Below are 25353 nucleotides of genomic sequence, written 5' to 3'. Positions count from 1 at the left end.
CTGATGGGGTTTTGGTGTGGGTGTCCTTCCTGTTTGATAGTTTTTCTTCTGACAGTCAGGACCCTCAGCTGTAGGTCTATTGGAGATTGCTTGAGGTCCACTCCAGACCCTGTTTGCCTGGGTATCAGCAGCAGAGGCTGCAGAAGGTAGAATATTGCTGAACAGCGAGTGTACCTGTCTGATTCTTACTTTGGAAGCTTCCTCTCAGGGGTGTACTCCACCCTGTGAGGTGTGGGGTGTCAGACTGCCCCTAGTAGGGGATGTCTCCCAGTTAGGCTACTCAGGGGTCAGGGACCCACTTGAGCAGGCAGTCTGTCCCTTCTCAGATCTCAACCTCCGTGTTGGGAGATCCACTCTCTTCAAAGCTGTCAGACAGAGTCATTTGCATCTGCAGAAGTTTCTGCTGCTTTTTTGTTGTTGATGTTGTTGTTTAGCTGTGCCCTGTCCCCAGAGGTGGAGTCTACAGAGACAGGCAGGTTTCTTTGAGCTGCTGTGAGCTCCACCCAGTCGAGCTTCCCAGTGGCTTTGTTTACCTACTTAAGCCTCAGCAATGGCGGGCGCCCCTCCCCCAGCCTTGCTGCTGCCTTGCAGTTAGATCGCAGACTGCTGTGCTAGCAATGAGGGAGGCTCCGTGGGTGTGGGACCCTCCCGGCCCAGTGTGGGATATAATCTCCTGATGTGCCCGTTTGCTTAAAGCGCAGTATTGGGGTGGGAGTTACCTGATTTTCCAGGTGTTGTGCGTCTCAGTTCCCCTGGCTAGGAAAAGGGATTCCCTTCACCCTTGTGCTTCCCAGGTGAGGCGATGCCTCGCCCTGCTTCAGCTCTGGCTGGTCGGGCTGCAGCAGCTGACCAGCACTGATTGTCCGGCACTCCCTAGTGAGATGAACCCAGTACCTCAGTTGAAAATGCAGAAATCACCGGTCTTCTGTGTCGCTCGCACTGGGAGTTGGAGACTGGAGCTGTTCCTATTCGGCCATCTTGCTCTGCCCCTCTCATTTTTAGATAATGAAATATTAGTGTTAAGAGGGATTTAGTATACACAAAAATCTAGTGTTTTGTAATTATAAAATGTAAGATAAATAGAGAAAGTTAACTTTTATGACACTTGCTTTTTAAGCACTTCTATAAGTTTAAAAAAGAAAATATAGATTATAAATGCAAATGAATAGTTTTGGGAGCCATATGCATTTTTGAAAATGATGACTTAAGTTTAAGCTGTAGGCAAACTTTTTCCAATGAATTATTGATAGCAATTTTTATGATCTCACAAATCATTTATGAATTTCAATATCTCTTCTCCAAATATAATCTACAGGAAGATAGCTCCCCACATGTGTTTCTAAGACTAATGGCTTCACGTCATAAGATTTGGGATTATAGTCTATTTGGCTACATATTAATTTCTTTTAATGCTTAACCAAAAAGAATTGCAGTCAGAAGACTTACTTGTTATTGACAACTCCCAGATTAATGAAATCTCAGCCCAAAGCTTTGTAGCCTCACCCTTCCACCTCTCTATACAACTTGCTTTATTTATTTTCCAGCTCTCGAGTCCTTTGAGGAAGATGGGAGCTTCAAAGAGTAGAAAAGAAAGAAATATGCTAAATGATACTGTGTGTGGAAAGGACTATGAAAGTAAACTGTAACCTTTTTATCCTTAAATACCTGAAAAAGTAGAGCTCATTTACCTTAGCTGTCACTGTTTTTCTTCAGTGTCAATTAAAACTTCATGTTTATCATCTCCTGTAAATGCTGAAGTTTGAAGTAAAGGCAAATTACTGTACCAATGGAAATTCATCATAAGTAGAATTTTGTGAATCCTTGTCATATTTGTAAGAAATTCATTGCTTTATTAACTTAATATAATTTCAAACTGGGAAACTCACCAAATCAAATAATAAATCCATGTCAAGAAAAATAACCTACTTGTCTTTCATCTTGTTTTGTGAACTGTGGCAGGTAGCAGGCTGCCTTCCCTCCAGGTGTATGGCTGCTAAACTTGAAGAGTGAATGCCCATCAATATTTGGTACTTCACAGGTTCAGCAAGTACCATATTCTTATCTTTGTGTTTTTAATAGACTGTTTCATTAGTTAAATATACAGAAACAAAATATTAATTCACTGATGGTTATTAAATATTAGCTGTTGAAAAAGTTTAAGAATTAGTATTTAAATTATGTTCATAATTTTAATTATTGTTAATATTTAATCAAAAGGTTATTTTAAAGAATCTTTTGTATAAAGAATCTCTCAATTCTTCAGTATGATTTCATTATATCTAGGGGCCATTTTCATCCAGGAAAACTCTCCCTAATTTTATAATGAAAGCCAATGCTAAATAAGATTAACTGCATAAAAACTCTTTTGCAAAAACCCCCTTGCACTGTCTCTTCATCTGTGCTCATGTGGTACCTTTGGGTTGAACCTAACCACCCTGAATATTAAAGAAAAAAGTACTTTTTTTCTTGATACTTTTCAAAGTATGAACCTTTTTCTCATTCCTTAAATTGCAAGTTTTGACACTTACTTGAAATATGACCCCAGAAAACAGGTCTTAAACAGTTGATTCTTTTGGTAGCAAGATTGTTTTTCTTAAAGGAAAAAAAAGAGAGAAATACATGCTTGTGAGGTTGGTGTTGAAAGAAGACTGACAGTGTCAGTTTAATATATTCTGATTCACATCGTTCATCTATATACCTGACATCCTCATACATACACAATTTATTCATGATGACTAGGACAAGCAAAAGGGGAAATGCATTTAAAGAACATTAGGCTTTTTAAAGCAAAAAGTCAGTGTTAAGAAGTCTGAAAAGTGATAATAAAAAATACATGGCAAAGAGGAACATGATGCAGAGATTAAATCAAAAGAATTAACAGATGATGAGCTTATTTACATTGTAGTGATAATTTCATAGTTTTGGTTATTTTTAAAACACAAACCCTAAAATAATTCAACTTATTTCAGTAAACAGTCATGATGATGAGATTAAGTGAACTGGTGAGCCAGCTTTTGGCCACTTGTTTCGTTACTATTTTCAAGTTAAATATCAAGGGAAAAAATCATATGGGGAAAAATACCTACTGCGAATAACTAGGAAAACCACCGAAGACATGTCAGTAGCCACAATGTACACAATTACATTTACCTGTCAACACTCCCCCCTCCATACACACCTATGGATACATTTGCTCTCTAAGTTATGTCCCAACTAACTGGAGGATCTCATTTTTCATCTGATCCACCCGTCTCCTTACATTCTATTCAGACTTTATTTGTGAAATCTCTATTTCAGTGATCTGCAGGCATACTCTATTTTATGTCATTCATTCACTTAACACACATTATAGTGCCTATAGCAAAGAATTTGGTTTAGTAATCTCTCTTAGTCTCAGGTTCCCCATTGGTAAAAAAATAGTACCTATCTCATAGTGAGGTTGTGATCATTAATGTGATAATCCAAAAAAGGTATTGAGAATAATGTGTTCTAGTAAGTGTTCATGTAATATCAGTTATTACAATAATCATCATGATCATCATTATGCACTAGATTTTGTTTACTAGGGGTATGGAACCCTGGGATGGAGAGGAGGTGGTAAGAACTGTAGGAGTGAGTTGTGAACCAAGATAGGGCTGAGGTTAAGGCTCCAGGTTTTAGTCCTTAATCTACAGGGAATGGGTTTAGAAACATAGCACCAGCTTTTAGTTCAAAACACTTCAAACAGTGAAGAGAACCAGAGGAAAGTGGATCATTCCCATGATCCCATTTCTATATATTGATATTGTTTAGACAGCAGCTAGAGTGACTGGATTTAGATATGGGGAAATTAGGCTTGGTCACCTCTCATAGCTAGAAAGCAAGCTAGGGGTTATTCCACCTCTCACTTCTCAGTTGCCCACATATCTCTAAGTGACAAGGAGAAGCTAGACAGAAAAGACTAATGGAGTTTATCTTAATGAGGAATACACCATGAGTTGGTGATCATGATGTAATATTACAGTCTTATTGGCTGGGAGTCTATTTTAAACATAGTACTTCATTTCTGCCTCTTACCCACCTCCTTAGGATAAGTAGTGGCTAAACACTTAAATCAATATAGCTGAAACAACTGAACTTTATAATAATTCTTGACTGACAGAAAGACATTTCACTTTTCAATTGCAAACATTCGTAGCATCCTTCATTTGAATTATTTTACTAAGTGACCAGAGAGAAATTTCTGTTCACTGGAATGATGCAGGAATTAAAATCACAGTTTGGGGCCGGGCGTGGTGGCTCAAGCCTGTAATCCCAGCACTTTGGGAGGCCGAGACAGTCGGATCACGAGGTCAGGAGATCGAGACCATCCTGGCAAACACAGTGAAACCCCGTCTCTACTAAAAAAAAAATACAAGAAACTAGCCGGGCGAGGTGGCGGGCCCCTGTAGTCCCAGGTACTCGGGAGGTTGAGGCAGGAGAATGGCATGAACCCGGGAGTCGGAGCTTGCAGTGAGCTGAGATACGGCCACTGCACTCCAGCCTTGGTGACAGAGCAAGAGTCCATCTCAAAAGAGTGCATCTCCCCCTCCAAAGGAATGCAGCTCATCGCCAGAAACGGAACAAAGCTGGATGAATGACTTTGACGAGTTGAGAGAGGAAGGCTTCAGTCAATCAAACTTCTCAGAGCTAAAGGAGGAACTACGTAACCAGCGCAAAGAAACTAAAAACCTTGAAAAAAGAATGGATGAATGGATAACTAGAATAATCAATGCAGAGAAGACCTTAAAAGAACTGAAAGAGATGAAAACCATAACACGAGAACTACGTGACAAATGCACAAGCTTCAGTAACCGACTCGATCATCTGGAAGAAAGAGTATCATCAATTGAAGATCAAATGAAAGAAATGAAGTGAGAAGAGAAGTATAGAGAAAAAAGAGTAAAAAGAAATGAACAAAGCCTCCAAGAAATATGGGATTATGTGAAAAGACCAAATCTACATCTGATTGGGGTGCCTGAAAGTGAGGGGGAAAATGGAACCAAGTTGGAAAACACTCTGCAGGATATCATCCAGGAGAACTTCCCCAACCTAGTAGGGCAGGCCAACATTCAAATCCAGGAAATACAGAGAACGCCACAAAGATACTCCTCGAGAAGAGCAACTCCAAGACACATAATTGTTAGATTCACCAAAGTTGAAATGAAGGAAAAAATCTTAAGGGCAGCCAGAGAGAAAGGTCGGGTTACCCACAAAGGGAAGCCCATCAGATAAACAGCAGATCTCTTGGCAGAAACTCTACAAGCCAGAAGAGAGTGGGGGTCAATATTCAACATTCTTAAAGAAAAGAATTTTAAACCCAGAATTTCATATCCAGCCAAACTAAGTTTCATAAGTGAAGGAGAAATAAAATCCTTCACAGATAAGCAAATGCTTAGAGATTTTGTCACCACCAGGCCTGCCTTACAAGAGACCCTGAAGGAAGCACTAAACATGGAAAGGAACAACCGGTACCAGCCATTGCAAAAACATGCCAAAATGTAAAGACCATCGAGGCTAGGAAGAAACTGAATCAACTAATGAGCAAAATAACCAGTTAATATCATAATGGCAGGATCAAGTTCACACATAACAATATTATCCTTAAATGTAAATGGACTAAATGCTCCAATTAAAAGACACAGACTGGCAAACTGGATAAAGAGTCAAGACCCATCAGTCTGCTGTATTCAGGAGACCCATCTCACATGCAGAGACATACATAGGCTCAAAATAAAGGGATGGAGGAAGGTCTACCAAGCAAATGGAGAACAAAAAAAAAGCAGGGGTTGCAATACTAGTCTCTGATAAAACAGACTTTAAACCATCAGAGATCAAAAGAGACAAAGAAGGCCATTACCTAATGGTAAAGGGATCAATTCAACAGGAAGAGCTAACTGTCCTAAATATATATGCATCCAATACAGGAGCACCCAGATTCATAAAGCAAGTCCTTAGAGACTTACAAAGAGACTTAGACTCCTATACAATAATAATGGGAGACTTCAACACTCCACTGTCAACATTAGACAGATCAACGAGACAGAAAGTTAACAAGGATATCCAGGAATTGAACTCAGCTCTGCAGCAAGCAGACCTAATAGACATCTATAGAACTCTCCACCCCAAATCAATAGAATATACATTCTTCTCAGCACCACATTGCACTTATTCCAAAGTTGACCACATAGTTGGAAGTAAAGTACTCCTCAGCAAATGTACAAGAACAGAAATTATAACAAACTGTCTCTCAGATCACAGTGCAATCAAACTAGAACTCAGGACTAAGAAACTCAATCAAAACCGCTCAACGACATGGAAACTGAACAACCTGCTCCTGAATGACTACTGGGTACATAACGAAATGAAGGCAGAAATAAAGATGTTCTTTGAAACCAATGAGAACAAAGATACAACATACCAGAATCTCTGGGACACATTTAAAGCAGTGTGTAGAGGGAAATTTATAGCACTAAATGCCCACAAGAGAAAGCAGGAAAGATCTAAAATTGACACCCTAACATCACAATTAAAAGAACTAGAGAAGCAAGAGTAAACACATTCAAAAGCTAGCAAAAGGCAAGAAATAACTAAGAACAGAGCAGAACTGAAGGGGATAGAGACACAGAAAACCCTCCAAAAAATCAATGAATCCAGGAGCTGGTTTTTTGAAAAGATCAACAAAATTGACAGACTGCTAGCAAGCCTAATAAAGAAGAAAAGAGAGAAGAATCAAATAGACGCAATAAAAAATGATAAAGGGGATATCACCACCGACCCCACAGAAATACAAACTACCATCAGAGAATACTATAAACACCTCTACGCAAATAAACTAGAAAATCTAGAAGAGATGGATAATTTCCTGGACACTTACACTCTCCCAAGACTAAACCAGGAAGAAGTTGAATCCCTGAATAGACCAATAGCAGGCTCTGAAATTGAGGCAATAATTAATAGCCTAACAACGAAAAGAAGTCCAGGACCAGATGGATTCACAGCTGAATTCTACCAGAGGTACAAGGAGGAGCTGGTACCATTCCTTCTGAAACTATTCCAATCAATAGAAAAAGAGGGAATCCTCCCTAACTCATTTTATGAGGCCAACATCATCCTGATACCAAAGCCTGGCAGAGACACAACAAAAAAAGAGAATTTTAGACCAATATCCCTGATGAACATCGATGCAAAAATCCTCAATAAAATACTGGCAAACCGGATTCAGCAGCACATCAAAAAGCTTATCCACCATGATCAAGTGGGCTTCATCCCTGGGAGGCAAGGCTGGTTCAACATTCACAAATCAATAAACGTAATCCAGCATATAAACAGAACCAAAGACAAGAATCACGTGATTATCTCAATAGATGCAGAAAAGGCTTTTGACAGAATTCTACAGCCCTTCATGCTAAAAACGCTCAATAAATTCAGTATTGATGGAACGTACCTCAAAATAATAAGAGCTATTTATGACAAACCCACAGCCAATATCATACTGAATGGGCAAAAACTGGAAAAATTCCCTTTGAAAAGTGGCACAAGACAGGGATGCCCTCTCTCACCACTCCTATTCAACATAGTGTTGGAAGTTCTGGCTAGGACAATCAGGCAATAGAAAGAAATCAAGGGTATTCAGTTAGGAAAAGAAGAAGTCAAATTGTCCCTGTTTGCAGATGACATGATTGTATATTTAGAAAACCCCATTATCTCAGCCCAAAATCTCCTTAAGCTGATAAGCAACTTCAGCAAAGTCTTAGGATACAAAATCAATGTGCAAAAATCACAAGCATTCGTATACACCAGTAACAGACAAACAGAGAGCCAAGTCATGAATGAACTTCCATTCACAATTGCTTCAAAGAGAATAAAATACCTACGAATCCAACTTACAAGGGATGTAAAGGACCTCTTCAAGGAGAACTACAAAGCACTGCTCAGTGAAATAAAAGAGGACACAAACAAATGGAAGAAAATACCATGCTCATGGATAGGAAGAATCACTATCATGAAAATGGCCATACTGCCCAAGGTTATTTGTAGATTCAATGCCATCCCCATCAAGCTACCAATGAGTTTCTTCACAGAATTGGAAAAAACTGCTTTAAAGTTCATATGGAACCAAAAAAGAGCCCGCATTGCCAAGACAATCCTAAGTTAAAGGAACAAAGCTGGAGGCATCACACTACCTGACTTCAAACTATACTACAAGGCTGCAGTAACCAAAACAGCATGGTACTGGTACCAAAACAGAGATATAGACCAATGGAACAGAACGGAGTCCTCAGAAATAATACCACACATCCACAGCCATCTGATCTTTGACAAACCTGAGAGAAACAAGAAATGGGGAAAGGATTCCCTATTTAATAAATGGTGCTGGGAAAATTGGCTAGCCATAAGTAGAAAGCTGAAACTGGATCCTTTCCTTACTCCTTATATGAAAATTAATTCAACATGGATTAGAGACTTAAATGTTAGACCTAATACCATAAAAACCCTAGAAGAAAACCTAGGTAGTACCATTCAAGACATAGGCATGGGCAAAGACTTCATGTCTAAAACACCAAAAGCAACTGCGGCAAAAGCCAGAATTGACAAATGGGATCTAATTAAACTAAAGAGCTTCTGCATAGCAAAAGAAACTACCATCAGAGTGAACAGGCAACCTACAGAAAGGGAGAAAATTGTTGCAATCTACTCATCTGACAAAGGGCTAATATCCAGAACCTACAAAGAACTCAAACAAATTTACAAGAAAAAAACAAACAACCCCATCAAAAAGTGGGCAAAGGATATGAACAGACATTTCTCAAAAGAAGACATTCATACAGCCAACAGACACATGAAAAAATGCTCATCATCACTGGCCATCAGAGAAATGCAAATCAAAACCACAATGAGATACCATCTCCCACCAGTTAGAATGGCAATCATTAAAAAGTCAGGAAACAACAGGTGCTGGAGAGGATGTGGAGAAATAGGAACACTTTTACACTCTTGGTGGTATTGTAAACTAGTTCAACCATTATGGAAAACAGTATGGCGATTCCTCAAGGATCTAGAACTAGATGTACCATATGACCCAGCCATCCCATTACTGGGTATATACCCAAAGGATTATAAATCATGCTGCTATAAAGACACATGCACACGTATGTTTATTGCGACACTATTCAGGATAGCAAAGACTTGGAATCAACCCAAATATCCATCAGTGACAGACTGGATTAAGAAAATGTGGCACATATACACCATGGAATACTATGCAGCCATAAAAAAGGATGAGTTTGTGTCCTTTGTAGGGACATGGATGCAGCTGGAAACCATCATTCTTAGCAAACTATCACAAGAACAGAAAACCAAACACCGCATGTTCTCACTCATAGGTGGGAACTGAACAATGAGATCACTTGGACTCGGGAAGGAGAACATCACACACCGGGGCCTATCATGGGGAGGGGGGAGGGGGGAGGGATTGCATTGGGAGTTATACTGATGTAAATGACGAGTTGAGGGGTGCTGACGAGTTGATGGGTGCAGCACACCAACATGGCACAAGTATACACATGTAACAAACCTGCACGTTAAGCACATGTACCCTATAACTTAAAGTATAATAATAATAATAAATAAATAAATTTTAAAAAAGACTAAAAATGAAATAAAATTAAAATAAATTAATCATTTTGGCTTTTTAAAAGAGCCACATCAGTTATTTTTAAAACAACATGAGGTAACTAACTGAATATGTTTCTCCATACAAATTTCTTCAATGAATTCAGCCAGTCAGTCATATTTATCGGTGTTCCCTGAAAATAGCTGTTTTGCTACATTTTTTGTAAACACTTTGACATTAAATTTTCGTATAACAGAACCACAATCAAAGTTAACATCATATTAGATGATTTTTAAAATTTGAAATAATCAATTTGGAAAGTAAAAGAGAACAGTGGCAGAAAATTAAGACTAAGCATTAATAAAGGAGAGAACAGAGAGTTAGATTATTGCCTTGGAACCGTATGGTCAGATGTTATACTGGTTTTTTAACAATACTTTTACTGTTATTATAACCTGCAGAACCATACAGAAAACACTGGCTATCAAGGACAAGAAAGCCGGAACGTTTTTGGCTCATCAGGGTCCCTCTGAACCACTTACCAATCACAAGTTGCTCTCTCTTCAGAGGTGGCCAACAATCTGACATTTCCAGTTATCACTTCTTTGCTTTTCTTTATATTTTTACCATCATTATATGTATCCCTATAATATAGATTCATTTTACCTTGTTTTTATTCTATAAAAATGGAATCATACATATGAATTTCTGCTTTTTGCCCTTCCTTATGATTTTAGATCCATCCATGTTGCTCTGTGTACCTAGAATCTGTTCCCATCGGTGCTATATAGTATTTCATTGTGTGAATATATCACAATCCATTCCATTGTAAATGAACATTTGGTTAATTTCAGTTATATAATTTGGCTGTATCCCACCCAAAATCTCATCTTGAGTTGTAATATCCATAATCCCCATGTGCCAAGGGCCAGAACAAGGGTGGAAGTAATTGAATCATGGGGGCAGTTTTCCCCATGCTGTTCTTATGATAGTGAGTGAGTCTCAGGAGGTCTGATGGTTTTATAAGCATGTGGCATTTCTCCTGCTTGTTCTCACTCCGTCCTGCTACCCTGTGAAGAAGGTGCCTGCTTCTCCTTTGCCTTCTGCTATGACTGTAAGTTTCCTGAGGCTTCCTCAGTAATGCAGAATTGTGAGTCAACTAAACCTCTTTCCTTTATAAATTACCCAGTTTGGGGCATTTCTTCATAGCATTGTGATAACAGACTAATACATTCAGTTTAAGGCATTTTAAATGAATATTTCTGTAAACATTTTGGAGCACATATCCTGGTACATATAAACTTGTGTATCTTTAGGTATATCCCACCTAAGGGGAAGATTCTGGGTCATGCAGCAATACGTAGCTACTCAACTTCAATAATGCCTCCTTGTTTTCCAGAGTTATATATCCATTTATACTGCCAGCAGTGGTGGGAGTTTCTGTGGCTCCAACACTTAGAACTGTTAGACATGAATATTTTTACCAATCTGATAGTTAAGCAAAGGTATCCACTTGTGCTTTTAATTTGCCTTTTCCTTATCTTCATGAAATTAAATACCTTTTAAATATGTTTATTCACCAGCCAGATGCCTATTTTATAAATGCCTATTGAAGTCACTTGCCATTTTTCTGTAGGATTCTCTATCTTTTTTTATAGATTCATATAGATAGTTTATATATTTTGATCAAGAGCCTTTTGTTGGTTATATGTCTTAGAAATATCTTCACTCTGAGACTTGACTTTTGGCATCTTTTTTTAAATTCCCATGTTATTTTTTATTTTTTGCAAACATAGTTTACCAATAGGACATTGAATGGAATATTCCACCTAGAACATGAACCACTAAACACTGCATCATTTCTCAAACATTCATTTTTGTCCTCTACATGCATTTCTTATTATGATTAAAAAGAAAACTATAACATGATAACCACCCCCAAACAAACTGATAAATGAACAGTACAGTATTAGGAACTATAAACACAGTATTTTACAGCAAAGACCTAAACTGTTTTCACCTTGCATGATTGAAACTTTATACTTATTCAACAATTCTCCATTTCCTCATCCTTCAGCCCCTGGCAACCACCTTTCTACTTTTGGCTTCAATAAGTTTGATTAATTTAGATACTTCATGCAAATGAAATCATATAGTGTCTTTCCTTCTGTGACTGACTGACTTCACTCATTATCATGCCCTCAAGGTTCATTCATATTGTGGCATATGACAGAATTCCCTTAATTTTATGGCTGAATAATATTCCATTGTATGTGTAAACTTTGTTTATACATTCATCTATCAGTGTTCATTAAGGTGGTTTCTATCTGTTGACTTGAGGAACCTCCACACTGTTTTCCATAGTGACGACGCTATTTTACATTCCTACCAACAGTACACAAGAGTTCCAATTTTTCCACATCCTCAATACTTATTTTCTGGGTTTTTTGTTTTGTCACTTTTTAAAATTGTCATTTGTATGTTTTTATTGTTTGTTAGTAATGGTCATCCTAACAGGGATGAGGTGATAGCTCATTGTGGTTTTTATTTGTATTTCCCTGATTAGTGACATTGAGCATCTTTTCCTGTATCTGTTGGCCATTTCTATGTCTTCTTTGGATAAATGTCTGTTCAGGTTATTTGCCCACTTTTTAAATCAAGTTATTTGCTTATTTGCTATCCATATTAAGTTATAGGAGTTCCTTCTATATTTTGGATATTAACCATTTATCAGAATTGTGGTTTGCAAATTTTTCTCCCAGTTTGTCAGATGTATTTAGACTCTGTTGTTTCCTTTGCTGTTCAGAAGCTTTTTAGTTCAATGTAGACTTATTATCTATTTTTGCTTTTGTTACCTGTGTTTTTGATATCATATCCAAGAAATTATTGTCAAAACCAATGGCATGAAGATTTCCCCTATGTTTTCTTCTAGGAGTTTTACCATTTCTGGTCATACATTTAAGTCTTTAAACGATTTTGAGTTAATTTTTGTGTGTAGTGAAAGATAAGGGTCCAATTTCATTCCTTTGCATGTAGATACCCAGATTTTTCAACATCATTTGTTGAAAAGTCTATCCTCTTCCCATTGTATACTTTGGTACCCTTGTTGAAGATCAGTTGACCATACACTAGCCCTTCCTTATCTATGGTTTCACTTTTCAAGATTTTAGTTACCTGTGGTCAACCACAGTTAGAAACTAATAAACAGAAATTTCCAAAATAAACAATATGTAAGTTTTAAATTGTGCACCATTACTGGAACACGGTGAAATCTCATACTATCTAACTTCATTTCTCCCAAGACATGATTAATCCCTTTGTCTACCATAACCTCACTGCATATGCTACCTGCCTGCTAGTCACTTAGTAGCTGTCTCAGTTATCAGACTGACTGTCACAGTATAGCAGTCCTTGTGTTCAAGCAATCCTTATTTTACTTAACAACAGACCCAAAGCACAAGACTAGTAATGCTGGCAATTTGGATATGCCAAAGCAAAGCTATAAAGTGCTTTAAGTGAAAAGGTAAAAGATTTTTACTTTATAAAGAAATTTTAAAAATCATCTGCTGAGTTTGATATGATATACCATGAGAAAAAAATCTCTCTGTGAAATTGTGAGGAAGAAAAAATAAATTCATGCTAGTTTTCCTGTCATAGATTTCATTCCATTGTGGTTGGAAAAGATACTTGACATGATTTTCATATTTTTCTTGTTATTATACTTTAAGTTCTAGGGTACATGTGTACAATGTGCAGGTTTGTTACATAGGTATGCATATGCCATGTTGGTTTGCTGCACCCATCAACTCGACATTTACATTAGGTATTTCTCCTCATGCTATCCCTTCCCCAGCCCCCAGCCCCCAACAGGCCCTGGTGTGTGATGTCCCCTGCCCTGTGTCCATATGTTCTCGCTGTTCAACTCCCACCAATGAATGAGAACATGCAGTGTTTGGTTTTCTGTCCTTGTGATGGTTTGCTGAGAATGATGGTTTCCAGCTTCATCCATAACCCCACAAAGGACATGAACTTATCCTTTTTATGGCTGCATAGTATTCCATGGTGTATATGTACCACATTTCTTAATCCAGTCTATCCTTGATAGACATTTGGGTTAGTTCCAAGTCTTTGCTATTGTGAATAGTGCCGCAGTAAACATACATGTACATGTGTCTTCATAGTAGAATGATTTATAATCCTTTAGGTGTATACCCAGTAATGGGATCGCTGGGTCAAATGGTATTTCTAGTTCTAGATCCTTGAAGAATCACCACACTGTCTTCCACAATGGTTGAACTAATTTACATTCCCACAAAGAGTGTAAGAGCATTCCTAAAACACTTTTTTGAAAAAAAAAAAAAAAGCATTCCTAAAATACTTTTATTTTCTTCTTTTGAGAAGTGTATGTTCATATCCTTTGCTCACTTTTTGATGGGGTTGTTGTTTTTTCTTGTAAAATTGTTTAAGTTCTTTGTAGATTCTGTATATTAGCCCTTTGTCAGATGGGTAGATTGCAAAAATTTTCTCCCATTCTATAGGTTGCCTGTTCACTCTGATGATAGTTTCTTGCGCTGTGCAGAAGCTCCTTAGTTTAATTAGATCCCATTTGTCAATTTTGACTTTTGTTGCCATTGCTTTTGGTGTTTTAGTCATGAAGTTTTTTCCCATGTCTATGTCCTGAATGATATAGCCTAGGTTTTCTTCCAGGGTTTTTATGGTTTTAGGTCTTATATTTAAGTCTTTAATCCATCTTGAGTTAATTTTTGTATAAGGTGTAAGGAAGGGGTCCAGTTTCCATTTTCTGCATATGGCCAGTTTTCCCAACACCATTTATTAAATAGAGAATCCTTTCCCCATTGCTTGTTTTTGTCGGGTTTGTCATAGATCAGATGGTTGTAGATGTGTGGCATTATTTCTGAGGCCTCTGTTGTGTTCCATTGGTCTATATATCTGTTTTGGTACCAGTACCATGTTTTGGTTACTGTAGCCTTGTAGTATAATTTGAAGTCAGGTAGCGTGATGCCTCCAGCTTTGTTCTTTTGACTTAGGATTGTCTTGGTAATGCAGGCTCTTTTTTGGTTCCACATGAACTTTAAAGTAGTTTTTTCCAATTCTGTGAAGATAGTCATTGGTAGCTTGATGGGGATGGCATTAAATCTACAAATAACCTTGGGCAGTATGGCCATTTTCACGATATTGATTCTTCCTATCCATGAGCGTGGAATGTTCTTCCATTTGTTTGTGCCCTCTTTTATTTTGTTGAGCAGTGGTTTGTAGTTCTCCCTGAAGAGCTTTTGTTTTCTTAGAAAGTCTTTATCTCTCTTTAATTTTCAAAGAATGTTTTTGCTGGACGTAGTAGTCTTGGTTGCCAGTTTTTTCTTTCAGCACTTTGACTATATCATCCCACTCTCTCCTGGCTTTCAAGGTTTCTGCTGAGAAATCCACTAACAGATGTATTGGAAGTCCCTTGTACATGGTGAATCATTTTTCTCTTGCTGCTTTTGAAATTTTCTCTTGCCTTTGTGGACTTCTTTGGATGTAGACTATTTGAGGTAGGCTGGTCTTCTTGAATCTGGGTGTTCATTTCCCTTCCCAGATTTAGGAAAATTTCAACCATTATTTCTTTAAATAAGCTTTCTGTCCCTTTCTTTCTCTTCTTTTTCTGATATTCCCGTAACATGTATATGGATCCTTTCAATGGTGTCCAGTGCCTTTTAGGCCATTTTTACCCTTCATTATTATTATTATTGGGTCTTTTTGCTCCTCTGCCTAGTTTATTTCAAATGACTTGTCTTCAGATTTTCTGATTCTCTCTCTTGCTTGATCAAATCTGCTGTTGAAACTTTATAGTGAATCTCATTTCAATTGTTGAATTTCTCAGCTCCAAAATCTGTTTCGTTCTTTTTTATATTTTCTATCCCTTTGTTGAAATTCTCATTTTGTTCCTGTATTGTTTTGATGAGTTTATCAATCACCTTTATGGTGGTTATTTTGAACTATTTGTCAGGTAATTAGTATCTAACTGTTTCTTTAGTATCAATTTCTGAAAATTTGCTTGGCTCATTTGATTGGGCCAGTTTTCTCTGCTTCTTTGTGTTCCTTGTAATTTTGCATTAGTATCTATGCTTTTATATCTACATAGATATATCTATATCTATATATTTAGCAATATAGCTACCTCTCCCAGTCTTTGTATACTGGCTCCAGACAGGGAAACATCTTCACCAAGCAGCATAGCTATAGATTCAGGGGACATCGCAAACACTTTCTGTGGACATATCTCCTCTGGATGTCTGTGTCTGGGTTCCTAATTAGAGAGATTTACCAATTTCTTTTCTCCTGGAACTCGTAATTTCTTTCTTCACTGATATCTATCTTTTGTACCATAGGTTCTCCAAAATAGAAGCATGCCACCTGACTCTTTTTGTGTTCCCAGTGGCCTTCCAGGCATCCAGAGTACATGAGGTCTCATCAGTGCTCCAATTTGGACTACATAGAAACTAGTACCTCTGGACACCCCCCAAAAGCCAGAACACTGCATATATGCTCCACTCTTCTCTCCTTGAAGGAAGAGACTGCCGAGCAGCATTGACCTCTGTCAGCTATACCACAGGTCCTCTGGAGCAGCAGCACACTGCCCAGCTCTTTTTTTCTGAGGAGCCCCCAGCTATCCAGAATATGCCATTTCCTGCCAATACACTGAGATAGATAAGACAAAAGCCTGTCCCCAAAGAAGCCCCTTGAAAGTCAGAAAAATGGACATATGCTCCAGTTTCCTCTCTGTCCCCAGGGAGAAGCCAGGAGCTGGAAGTTTCCCCGCAATCACATGGCACTGTGCCAGAGAGAGATACTATGGCAAGAGGGTGCCACAGGTTCTTCTACTGGCTTTGATGTAGCTGGCTTCCCCTTTGCCTAGGATGCAAAAGTTTCTTAACTGGTTTCTGTGTTTCTCACAAAAGGAATTGTTCCATGTATGGCTGTTGAATCAGTGTTGCCATGGGAGAAAGAGGGTCTGAAATTTCCTATTTTACTGTCTTAATGGTGTCTTTTAATGAACAGATTTTTTTTCATTGTAATCAAATTTTTCAGGTTTTTATTAAACATCTGTGTTTTCTGTGTCGTGTTTATGAAATTTTTTACTCCAAGGACATAAAGATATTCTATATTCACTTCTAAAAGCCTTTTACATTTGTTTTTAAGCCACATGGAGTTTATTTTTATGTATATATAGATTTTAAATCAATGCACATATAAGTGTAAGCATATATGAATTCATGTATATGTGTGTATAATATATATTTATATAGGTGAGATTTTTTTTTCTATTTAGATGGCAGTTGTCCCAGCATCATTTATGGAAGAGTCCATTCTTTCCTCACTTCTCTAAAGTGACATCTTTTCATGTATCAAGTGTAATGTATGTGTGGGGGCTCTCTTTAATGTTCTCTTTAATGTTCCCTTGTTCTATTTGTCTATCCCTATTCAAATATCACACTATGTAGATTAATGTATCTTTATAATTTGTCTTAGTATCAAATAAATTAAGTCCTATCTGGTTCTCTTTTTTCAAGAGTTTATTTACTATTCTTAGTCTTTTATGTCAGAAGTAGTATGTTATCATCTTTCACAGACAATAAAACTTGGAATTTTATTGGAATTGCATTGAATCTACAAGTCAATCTGGGGGAAATTTACATCTATAGAATAATGAGTCTTCAAATGCGTTAACTTGGTATTTTTCTCCATTTACAAATGTTCTTTAACATCAGTTAAATGTTATAACTTTTCCAGTAGAGTTCTTATATATTTTTGCTGGGTTTAGCATTAGGTATATATATTTTTAACAGTTAAATATTAACTCTTTTAAACCTTCTTTTTCTAATGGTTTGTAGAAAATATATGGAAATGCAATTTTTTGGCTTGTTTTCATATCCAGCAAACTTACTAAATTCTCTTATAGCTGCACAATAATAACACTGAGACTTTCTTACTCTCCAAGTCTCATACATCCTATTTTTTTTCCCTCATTGTGCTAGAGAAGTCCAATATTGAAGACAACTGGTAATAGTGGACATTCTTTCATGTTTTGAAAGGGAAATGTTCAGCATTTCATAATTAAAGTTTTCTTCAGGGGAGATTCAATTATCAAAGTAACGTGACAGACATGAAAAAGAACCAAATGAAAATGAAGAACATTTTTTAAAAATCATATCACTCTCTCAATTGATGGAAAAACCATCTTTAATATTAAACTAATAACCTGCTGATGAACTGGGAATAGAAGGGAACTTTCTTAATCTGACCAAATATAATACACTTAATCATGAAGCCCCTGAGGCTCCAGCTCAGAGGAGAGTATCTCCTGTGAGATTCCCCAGCCTCAGTAGGCCCTGGACCCTAATTTTTCTCTGGACTTCTTGCAGACATGGAACCAGACTTCAAATGCTATGTCATCCCTAAATGTCTTCTAAATCAAGATAGCATTGGTGCTTCAATATTCCACTTACCTTTCAAGATCTCATTCAAAACCCAGCCAGGGAAGGCCTACTGATTTTTCAGACCTTGAATATTTTTAAGTTGCTGTATACACACACACGGACATACATAAATATAAATACACACACACATATTTTGTCCAGCATATTTTATTTTCAGTGGGAAGATTAATCTGAGTAATCCAATTTATCATTACCAAACACCAGACTTAGATGGCATTTTTAAAATGTCTTTTATCAAAACAGATGATCAAGCAAATAATTTTCTAGTTCTATTTGGCTTTATTTACTTGTTTATTTTTTGGCAGTGAGCATTTCTCCTTGAATACTTCTTTGCACATGGTGCCTCCGCTGGCTACAACACTTTTCCCTTCCCACAACTCTACTTTGCTCAGCTAACTCTTCCTCATGTTTCAGGATAGTCCAATAATCACATCAGGAAGTCTTATCCATTCCATTTCTAAACAATCTGAGTTCAGTAGACCCCATGCATTTTATAGCAGACGGAGAGGATATATTTAACAACATAAGTGTTACAAGAGTACTAGCCAATATGAACAGACCTACAGGCCAATAAGAATACCAGCGATCTGTAAACAACCAGGACCAGTATATACTAGGTAAATATCACCTATGCTCAAAGCATATAGTACAGTAAGATGTGGTAAGATACAAAGATTATCATGGTGCTTCTCATGTTGTTCTGTAACTTGCTGTTTACCTGTCTCTTATGGTAATCTGTGAGATTACTATGAACAGGGACAAATCATACTCAACCTGGAATCCTGTGTTCCATGGAATCTTGGTTTAAAAAAAAATAGGTCCCAAAAAATATTATTTGAATTAGGTAAAGGAAGTTATATTGAGAGAATGTTCACTAAATAAATCACTTCCTATTACTTCACAGCTTTAATCCCTGGAAGTCCATGAACAATGAATCCATTTCACTCATCTTGTTGGAACACCTCTGCCGAACTTTCAAACAAATCCTGTAATAAAGAGTTTGCTTATCAAACTGCCAGTGTTGTAGATACAGTCATCCTCCCTTCCATGATTGGGATTATCTGTTCAACAGGGCTGGTTGGCAACATCCTCATTGTATTCACTATAATAAGGTAAGGGCTCCTTTTTTTTCCTTCTGTGCTTTAGGAAACTACAGTCAAAGCTCCCTAAATGAATCCTTTCCCCTGTAGCATTTTGCTTAATGAAATGCAATTTCTTAAATATTTGCTTAAGATAATTAAGATAATTAATGAAGATTCTACAGATACTTTCATCATGCATTAGGTAACATCTCAGTTGGAAATCTCAACATGCTAAGACCTAGGCCAATGCTTACTGCTGGGTCAGTGAATTTTTAGGGCAATGACTCTCAGTCTTAGCTGCATATTAGAATCACCTGGGGAGTTTTAAAAACTCCTGATATGCAGTTTCACCCCAGACCCATTAACTCAGAATCTCTAAGGGTAGGGTCCGGGTAAGATTTGAAACTGCAATGCAACATTTTATTTTCCAGCAATAAGAATTATCCTAAAAAGCTGACCTGTTTAGGCAGATGAAAGAGATTCTTTTACTCACTTGGGCAAAAGAGAGACTTTATCTGATCACCAGAAGATGCAGGGAGTCATAGGTAGTGGGCTGTTCCCTTTTGTGTAGACCAGCCTATATAGACCAAACTGAGAGACATTTGCCCCCCAGTACCTCCTGCCTGGGCACCACGTATCTCACGTAATTCAGGTAATTCCCTCCTCTCAAGTAGAGACTAAAGTTTTACCTGGAGAATAAGAACTGATTATTTGTTTTCTAGGGACTTGATCAAATGGATTCAGAATTAGTGCACACAAGCCCTATAACTACTTGGTATATTTGCTATCTTGATTTTCACATGTAAGTTTTGCTAGTTTTAATAACTATAGGATGTTAACTTTTTTTTCCTAGTTTCTGATTATACTTAAAATTGCCATTTTTAAAATGTTTGTACATATTCATATGTTATAAAAGATATTCTAGACTGCAGGTTTAGTATCCCTTATCCAAAATGCTTGGGACCAGAAGTGGTTCAGATTTCAGATTTTTCTGGATTTTGCACTGTTTGTATATGCATAATGAGATATCCTGGAGAAGGGACCAAGTCTAAACACAAAATACATTATGTCTCATTTACAGCTTATACACAAAGCCTGAAAGTAACTTTATGTAATAATTTAAATAATTTTATGCATGAGACAAATTTTTGTAAACCAAACCATCAGATAGTAAAGTCATCACTCTCTCTGCCACCCATGTGGACATCTGTGGTTGTCTGGCATCACCATCATTCCTGACTCCAGATTTACATCTAACCAATGAACAATCACTTTCTTAAACTTATTCACACAACGGTACTTAGCAGTAAAAAATATGACCATTAATACCACTAATACAGTGAAAAATGATGTGTTCAGGGCAACTAAGCAGCCCAGTAACATCACCAGAACACCTGCACCAGCTGCGAAACAACAGCAGCTGAAGGGGGCTGGGAGGGTCATTTTTCCCTTGGAAATGCTGTGTGTTGTGCAGCAGCATTTTGACTGCAACCCATCACATGAGGTCAGGTGTGGAATGTTCCACTTGAAGGATCATGTTATTCCTCAAAAACTTTCAGATTTTAGAGCATTTCAGATTTTGGATTTCCAAGTTAGGGATGCCCAACCTGTACTACCTAATAGGTGTTTTCAGCATCATATTAACACATAACTGCAAAAAACTTTTGTGGAACATACTACACTAAAAAGCACAGCAGTACTATTATTATACTAGTACTATATAGCATTATATAGTACTTATATATATAGTATATATATACACTATATATAGTACATTATACATAGTGCATTATATAGTACTATATATGTAGCAGTACTATTATATATACAGTACTATATATTTAAGAAAAGAGGCTCAGATGAGTAAATAACTGGTCCAGCATCACAGAGCTAGTAAGTAGCAATCCTGGCAATTGAACTCAGATCTTATTCCAAATTCTAGGTTATTTCCTCCACAGCTAATGAAAACAAAGAGGTCATCAAAACTATAGAGACAGTTGTTGGATTTGCCATAAAGATAAAAGAATCCTTATAGCCTTCATTGAGAGCAAGAGGACCCCTCAGGATGGTCATGCACATGGTGCTCATCACCATCACCCCTGAGAAGACTCATAACTTGTCACTTCCCCGGGTGGCGTCTCATCAGCCAGGCCTCTCTCAAACTTTCATTTTCGCTCTCTCCGCAGTTAGAAGCAGAGGATCAATGGTATTTTTTATACCAGTCACAGCTGAAGATTTATTTAGTACATAGGGATTCTACTCTTAATAAATTCAGGCATTCCTTATTGTGTCCTGTAAAGCCATTTGTGAATATCAAGCATTTTAAACTTTTCTTTAAGTGCTAGAAGAATGTCCATTCAATATATATTAGTAAATACCTATTGCATGCCCTGCATTGCCCTAGGGTTTATGAAAATACCAAAAAAAAAAAAAAAAAAAAAGGCAGCATCTGTTTAAAAAGTTCATATTCTAGTGGACAAGATGAGATTTAAATTCATGGAATAATTTGAAAAATAATACAAGAAAGACAATAAAAACAATCAATTGTGGGGGAAAAAAGATGGCTCAGATGAGTTCCAGGAAAGAAAATGGAAGTAATCAAATATTCTTAGGGAGCCTCAAAGAGGCAATAGTGCTGAGTAGAGAGTTAATAGCCAGATACTTGAGAATATTTCTAGCTCACCCCTGTTTGCCTGTTGGACCTGCCCAGTTCTTCTTCCATCTCTCCCTCATGGCCTCCAGTATTTCTGCTCTGCTCTTCTACAGATACATATAGTGTGTCCTATACCCAAAAGCGTTGGTACCACCATTGAAAAACCAAGTCCTTATTAGGTATTAGCCCTTCTGAAATGTTTGCATTTTCACAGGTGGCTTTTATATGCAAAATCTTTGCAATGTGGGATTCCAGGCCTTGTGACAAGCTGTCGAAGAGATGTTTGGAGCCAGATAAATTTCTTGGACCCCTCAATTTACACCAATAGATAACAGCTTAATCCCATCTACTTATACGGAGACAAAGTTGAAAAAAAGGAAGACATGTGCAATGTGAACTCTTCTAAAAGTAAATTCTGAACTATGATTTATGGAAACAGATTTTCAACATAAAGTCAACCGTCATTTAACTGGGAAAAAAAACACTTGCCATTATATGGACCAATTTGTTGGCATTATTGTGAAAAATCTGTCATTTCTTCATATTATCATTTTATACATAACGTGAGAATATACATTAGATAAAGAAATGCTAATGGAGCTTTTAAAATAAATATTTTAATCTTTCAAAAATATTGGGAACAATTTTTAATTAAAACAACAGTTTTAATTTTTTTGCTAAGATTTTAACACTTTTCCTTGCAAATTGCTCACCAAAAATTTATTAATCTTTCAAAAGTCATTTGAAAGCAACTTACATTTATTTAGTTAGTTAGTTGGCTAGGAATGTATCAACTTTTTGCAAATTGCCTTCTAAATATTTTAAGGCAATTTGTATTAGTGTTTTCATCCTGCTTTGCCATGATCTTTTGTTACTTTCTGAATAGACAGGTGAATTAAATAAAATATTAAGACAACGGTAACAATAAGGAGAAATAAATAACATTTAAACAAGATTTAATGACTTTTCCTTTTATGGTAGTAATTGTATCAAAACCAGTGTTCACCAATAGAACTAAGAGTCATAAGCAAGCAATGAACCAATTTCTGACTTTGCCAAATGAAGACTAGAAACATATGTAAAATAAATATGTTTAAGAAAGATGGAGCTTCAAGAATAAGATGTTCTATGTGCCTTTTTTAAAAGCAAGAAGCAACTTGTGTATTAGGAGGGTGACTTTAAAATAATAAGGCCAGATCATCACTAGTCTGTTGTACATTAAATTTGTAGCAGGTCAAAAGAAGTCAGTTTAGAAAAGGTAGGCAGAAAATTGAGCCAATTATAATATTTTCCTCTTGCGTTCCCAGGAGACCGATTAACGAACTCAACCCCATTACTCAACTATTCTCCACAGGCACAGCAGGCCCTGGGAATCACCTGTACTTCAATAAAGGGACTGACTTTTTTTATCAGACCCCCACAGCCACCTTCTGAACGCATCTTCCTTCTGTTTACTGATAGATTCCCTTCAAGTGGGCAGAGTCTCTATAAAAGGTGCCCTATCCTCCAAAAATAAAGAGTTCCCATTTTGTCATTTCCTGCCTTCATCTCCCTGTCAGGTCAACTAATTAATACTAAATCATGAAATCATGAAACAGAGGTTACAAGATGGACAATGTATTAACCTAGAGAAATACTGTCTAATGGCAGAATTCCAGTTGCTGACAGGGATGGGAAACGTTTTAGAACATAGGTCTCTTTTTTCCCGACCCAGATTAAATAATAACTAACAGCTCCCTCTAACCCAGCCCTCTACCATTCCAAATGTCAGCCATACACAGACTTTTGTTGGAATTGACCCATACCCTTGGCTGCACAGATATGTTTTAGATGCCAGAGTACCTTGCAACCACATTTGTTCAGATCTGTGGTCCAGTTGGCCAATATGCTAAGCCGGCTTGGGAATCTAAAGAAGTTGAGTGGCTTGCCTAATGGCACAATGAGTGAGGGCATAGAAATGAAAATAAAATTCCCAATTAGGTTATATTTCCACTATATCACTCTATCTATCTAGAGAAGGGTTGGCAAATATGTGACTCTACTGTAAACTCTCTCACCCTTAGCAGTCATCTCTAATCACACAGGTCTGTCCTGTGTAGCATCTGTCTTGTACAGGTGTGTCCTGTGTGAGGATTCAGAATTCTTCTCAGCAAAGTGCTTCAGGAAATGACTACTAATCCATTGGCATTGGCTCATGATAGCAATTTAATTCAACTAGAGTTAAATGCCAGGTAGGATGGTGAGGCAACCCAGAGATTAACAAGAGCAGGAAGCCAGTTCTACACCCTACCCCATCCCTCACCCCAACACCACCTTCCTCTCCCTGCCCCAAGCTGGAGGGAGAAAGGGAGAAAAAGATTTTACAGCCCTCCGCAGTCTGGGCTGCCTGGTGGGAGCTGGAGCCCCACTGGTATCTTGGATCATGGAGTGAGGGCTACATTCTGGCTTCTCTTCTCCTTACTCTCTAGTTCCCACCAGTGCTTCCGATTGGCCAAACCTAATCAGAAGCCAGTTGGCAAAGGGGCCTGAGGACAGGCTAGCGAATGACAAGCACAGCAGCCTACATGCGTAGTGTTGTGTTTTGTTCGTTTTACTGAATCCATATCATATGTTGTTATTTCTGATTGCAAAAGGTAAGCATGGTTTTAATAGAAATTTTGAAAAATTGTCAGAAAATGCAAACAGTAAAGTAAAAAAATCAGTCATACTACTATCAAATAGATGATCACTGTGATCACTTGACATATTGTTCCTGCAAATTTTTTAACAAATGTTTAAATAAATTTAGAGTCATGCTCTACATGAGTATTCTTTCTTTTTTTTTCCAATGTGATTAAATATTCTTTCAAACTATGACTTATAACAGCTATATCCTATTGAGTGTGGTAGTGTAGAATACCGTAATTTATTTTGTCATTCCTCAAATTAATGAGCATTAGATATGACCACTTTAACCATATGGAACACATGTTAGCCAAAATTATCACAAGTCTTTGTATTTTATTTTAAATGTTTACATCATAAGAAACATAAATCTCATGAAGTCTGACATCAGGAAATCTGAAGATAAATTAGACCTAAAATGGGATATAATTTATATAGTTAGAAATTTTACAATTTCTATTTGTTTTTAATTTTGATGCTGTTGCTTTCAGTAAAGAGGACAATAATAAATATAATGTGTTATTTATATTGCCCTAGTAACTTATGTCCAGATGAATTTATCAGTTGCTTCAGAATTCTCTTTGTACTATACAGAATATCGAGACACACTTTTATTTAATTCTTTTTAATTGCCAGTTAATGGCCTGCACTGTCTCCACAATATAATTACCATAATTCATTATCAGTAAATGATGGGTACCCCTCTAGAGAAAAACAAGGGCCATGGATCTAATTGCTGCAATTGAGACCTAAGCTACTGCTTATGGTTTATATCCCAATTCACATGCAAATAACGTCTATTTATAGACCAAGATTTACGAT

General features: G+C 37.1%; 1 protein-coding gene across 2 annotated transcripts in view; it reads left to right on the top strand.

Moving 5' to 3' along the window:
- The window catches only part of MCHR2 (melanin concentrating hormone receptor 2), a 71848-nt gene that overhangs the window by 21757 nt on the left and 24738 nt on the right, over positions 1–25353 (top strand). The window contains exon 2 of one of the 2 annotated variants that reach the window (XM_008007497.3): positions 19037–19244. In XM_008007497.3, coding sequence (XP_008005688.3) covers positions 19063–19244 — 182 coding nt within the window. In that variant the 5' untranslated portion in view covers positions 19037–19062. Of the gene's footprint in view, positions 1–19031; positions 19245–25353 lie in introns of those variants that run through there. The other variant, XM_073022695.1, reaches the window with a different exon arrangement.

This window comes from Chlorocebus sabaeus, chromosome 13 (genome assembly GCF_047675955.1).
Source record: "Chlorocebus sabaeus isolate Y175 chromosome 13, mChlSab1.0.hap1, whole genome shotgun sequence".
In the NCBI taxonomy this organism is placed as follows: Eukaryota; Metazoa; Chordata; class Mammalia; order Primates; family Cercopithecidae; genus Chlorocebus; species Chlorocebus sabaeus.
The sequence above is the reverse complement of the archived record's forward strand: the minus strand, read 5'-3'. Positions and strand labels throughout refer to the sequence as shown.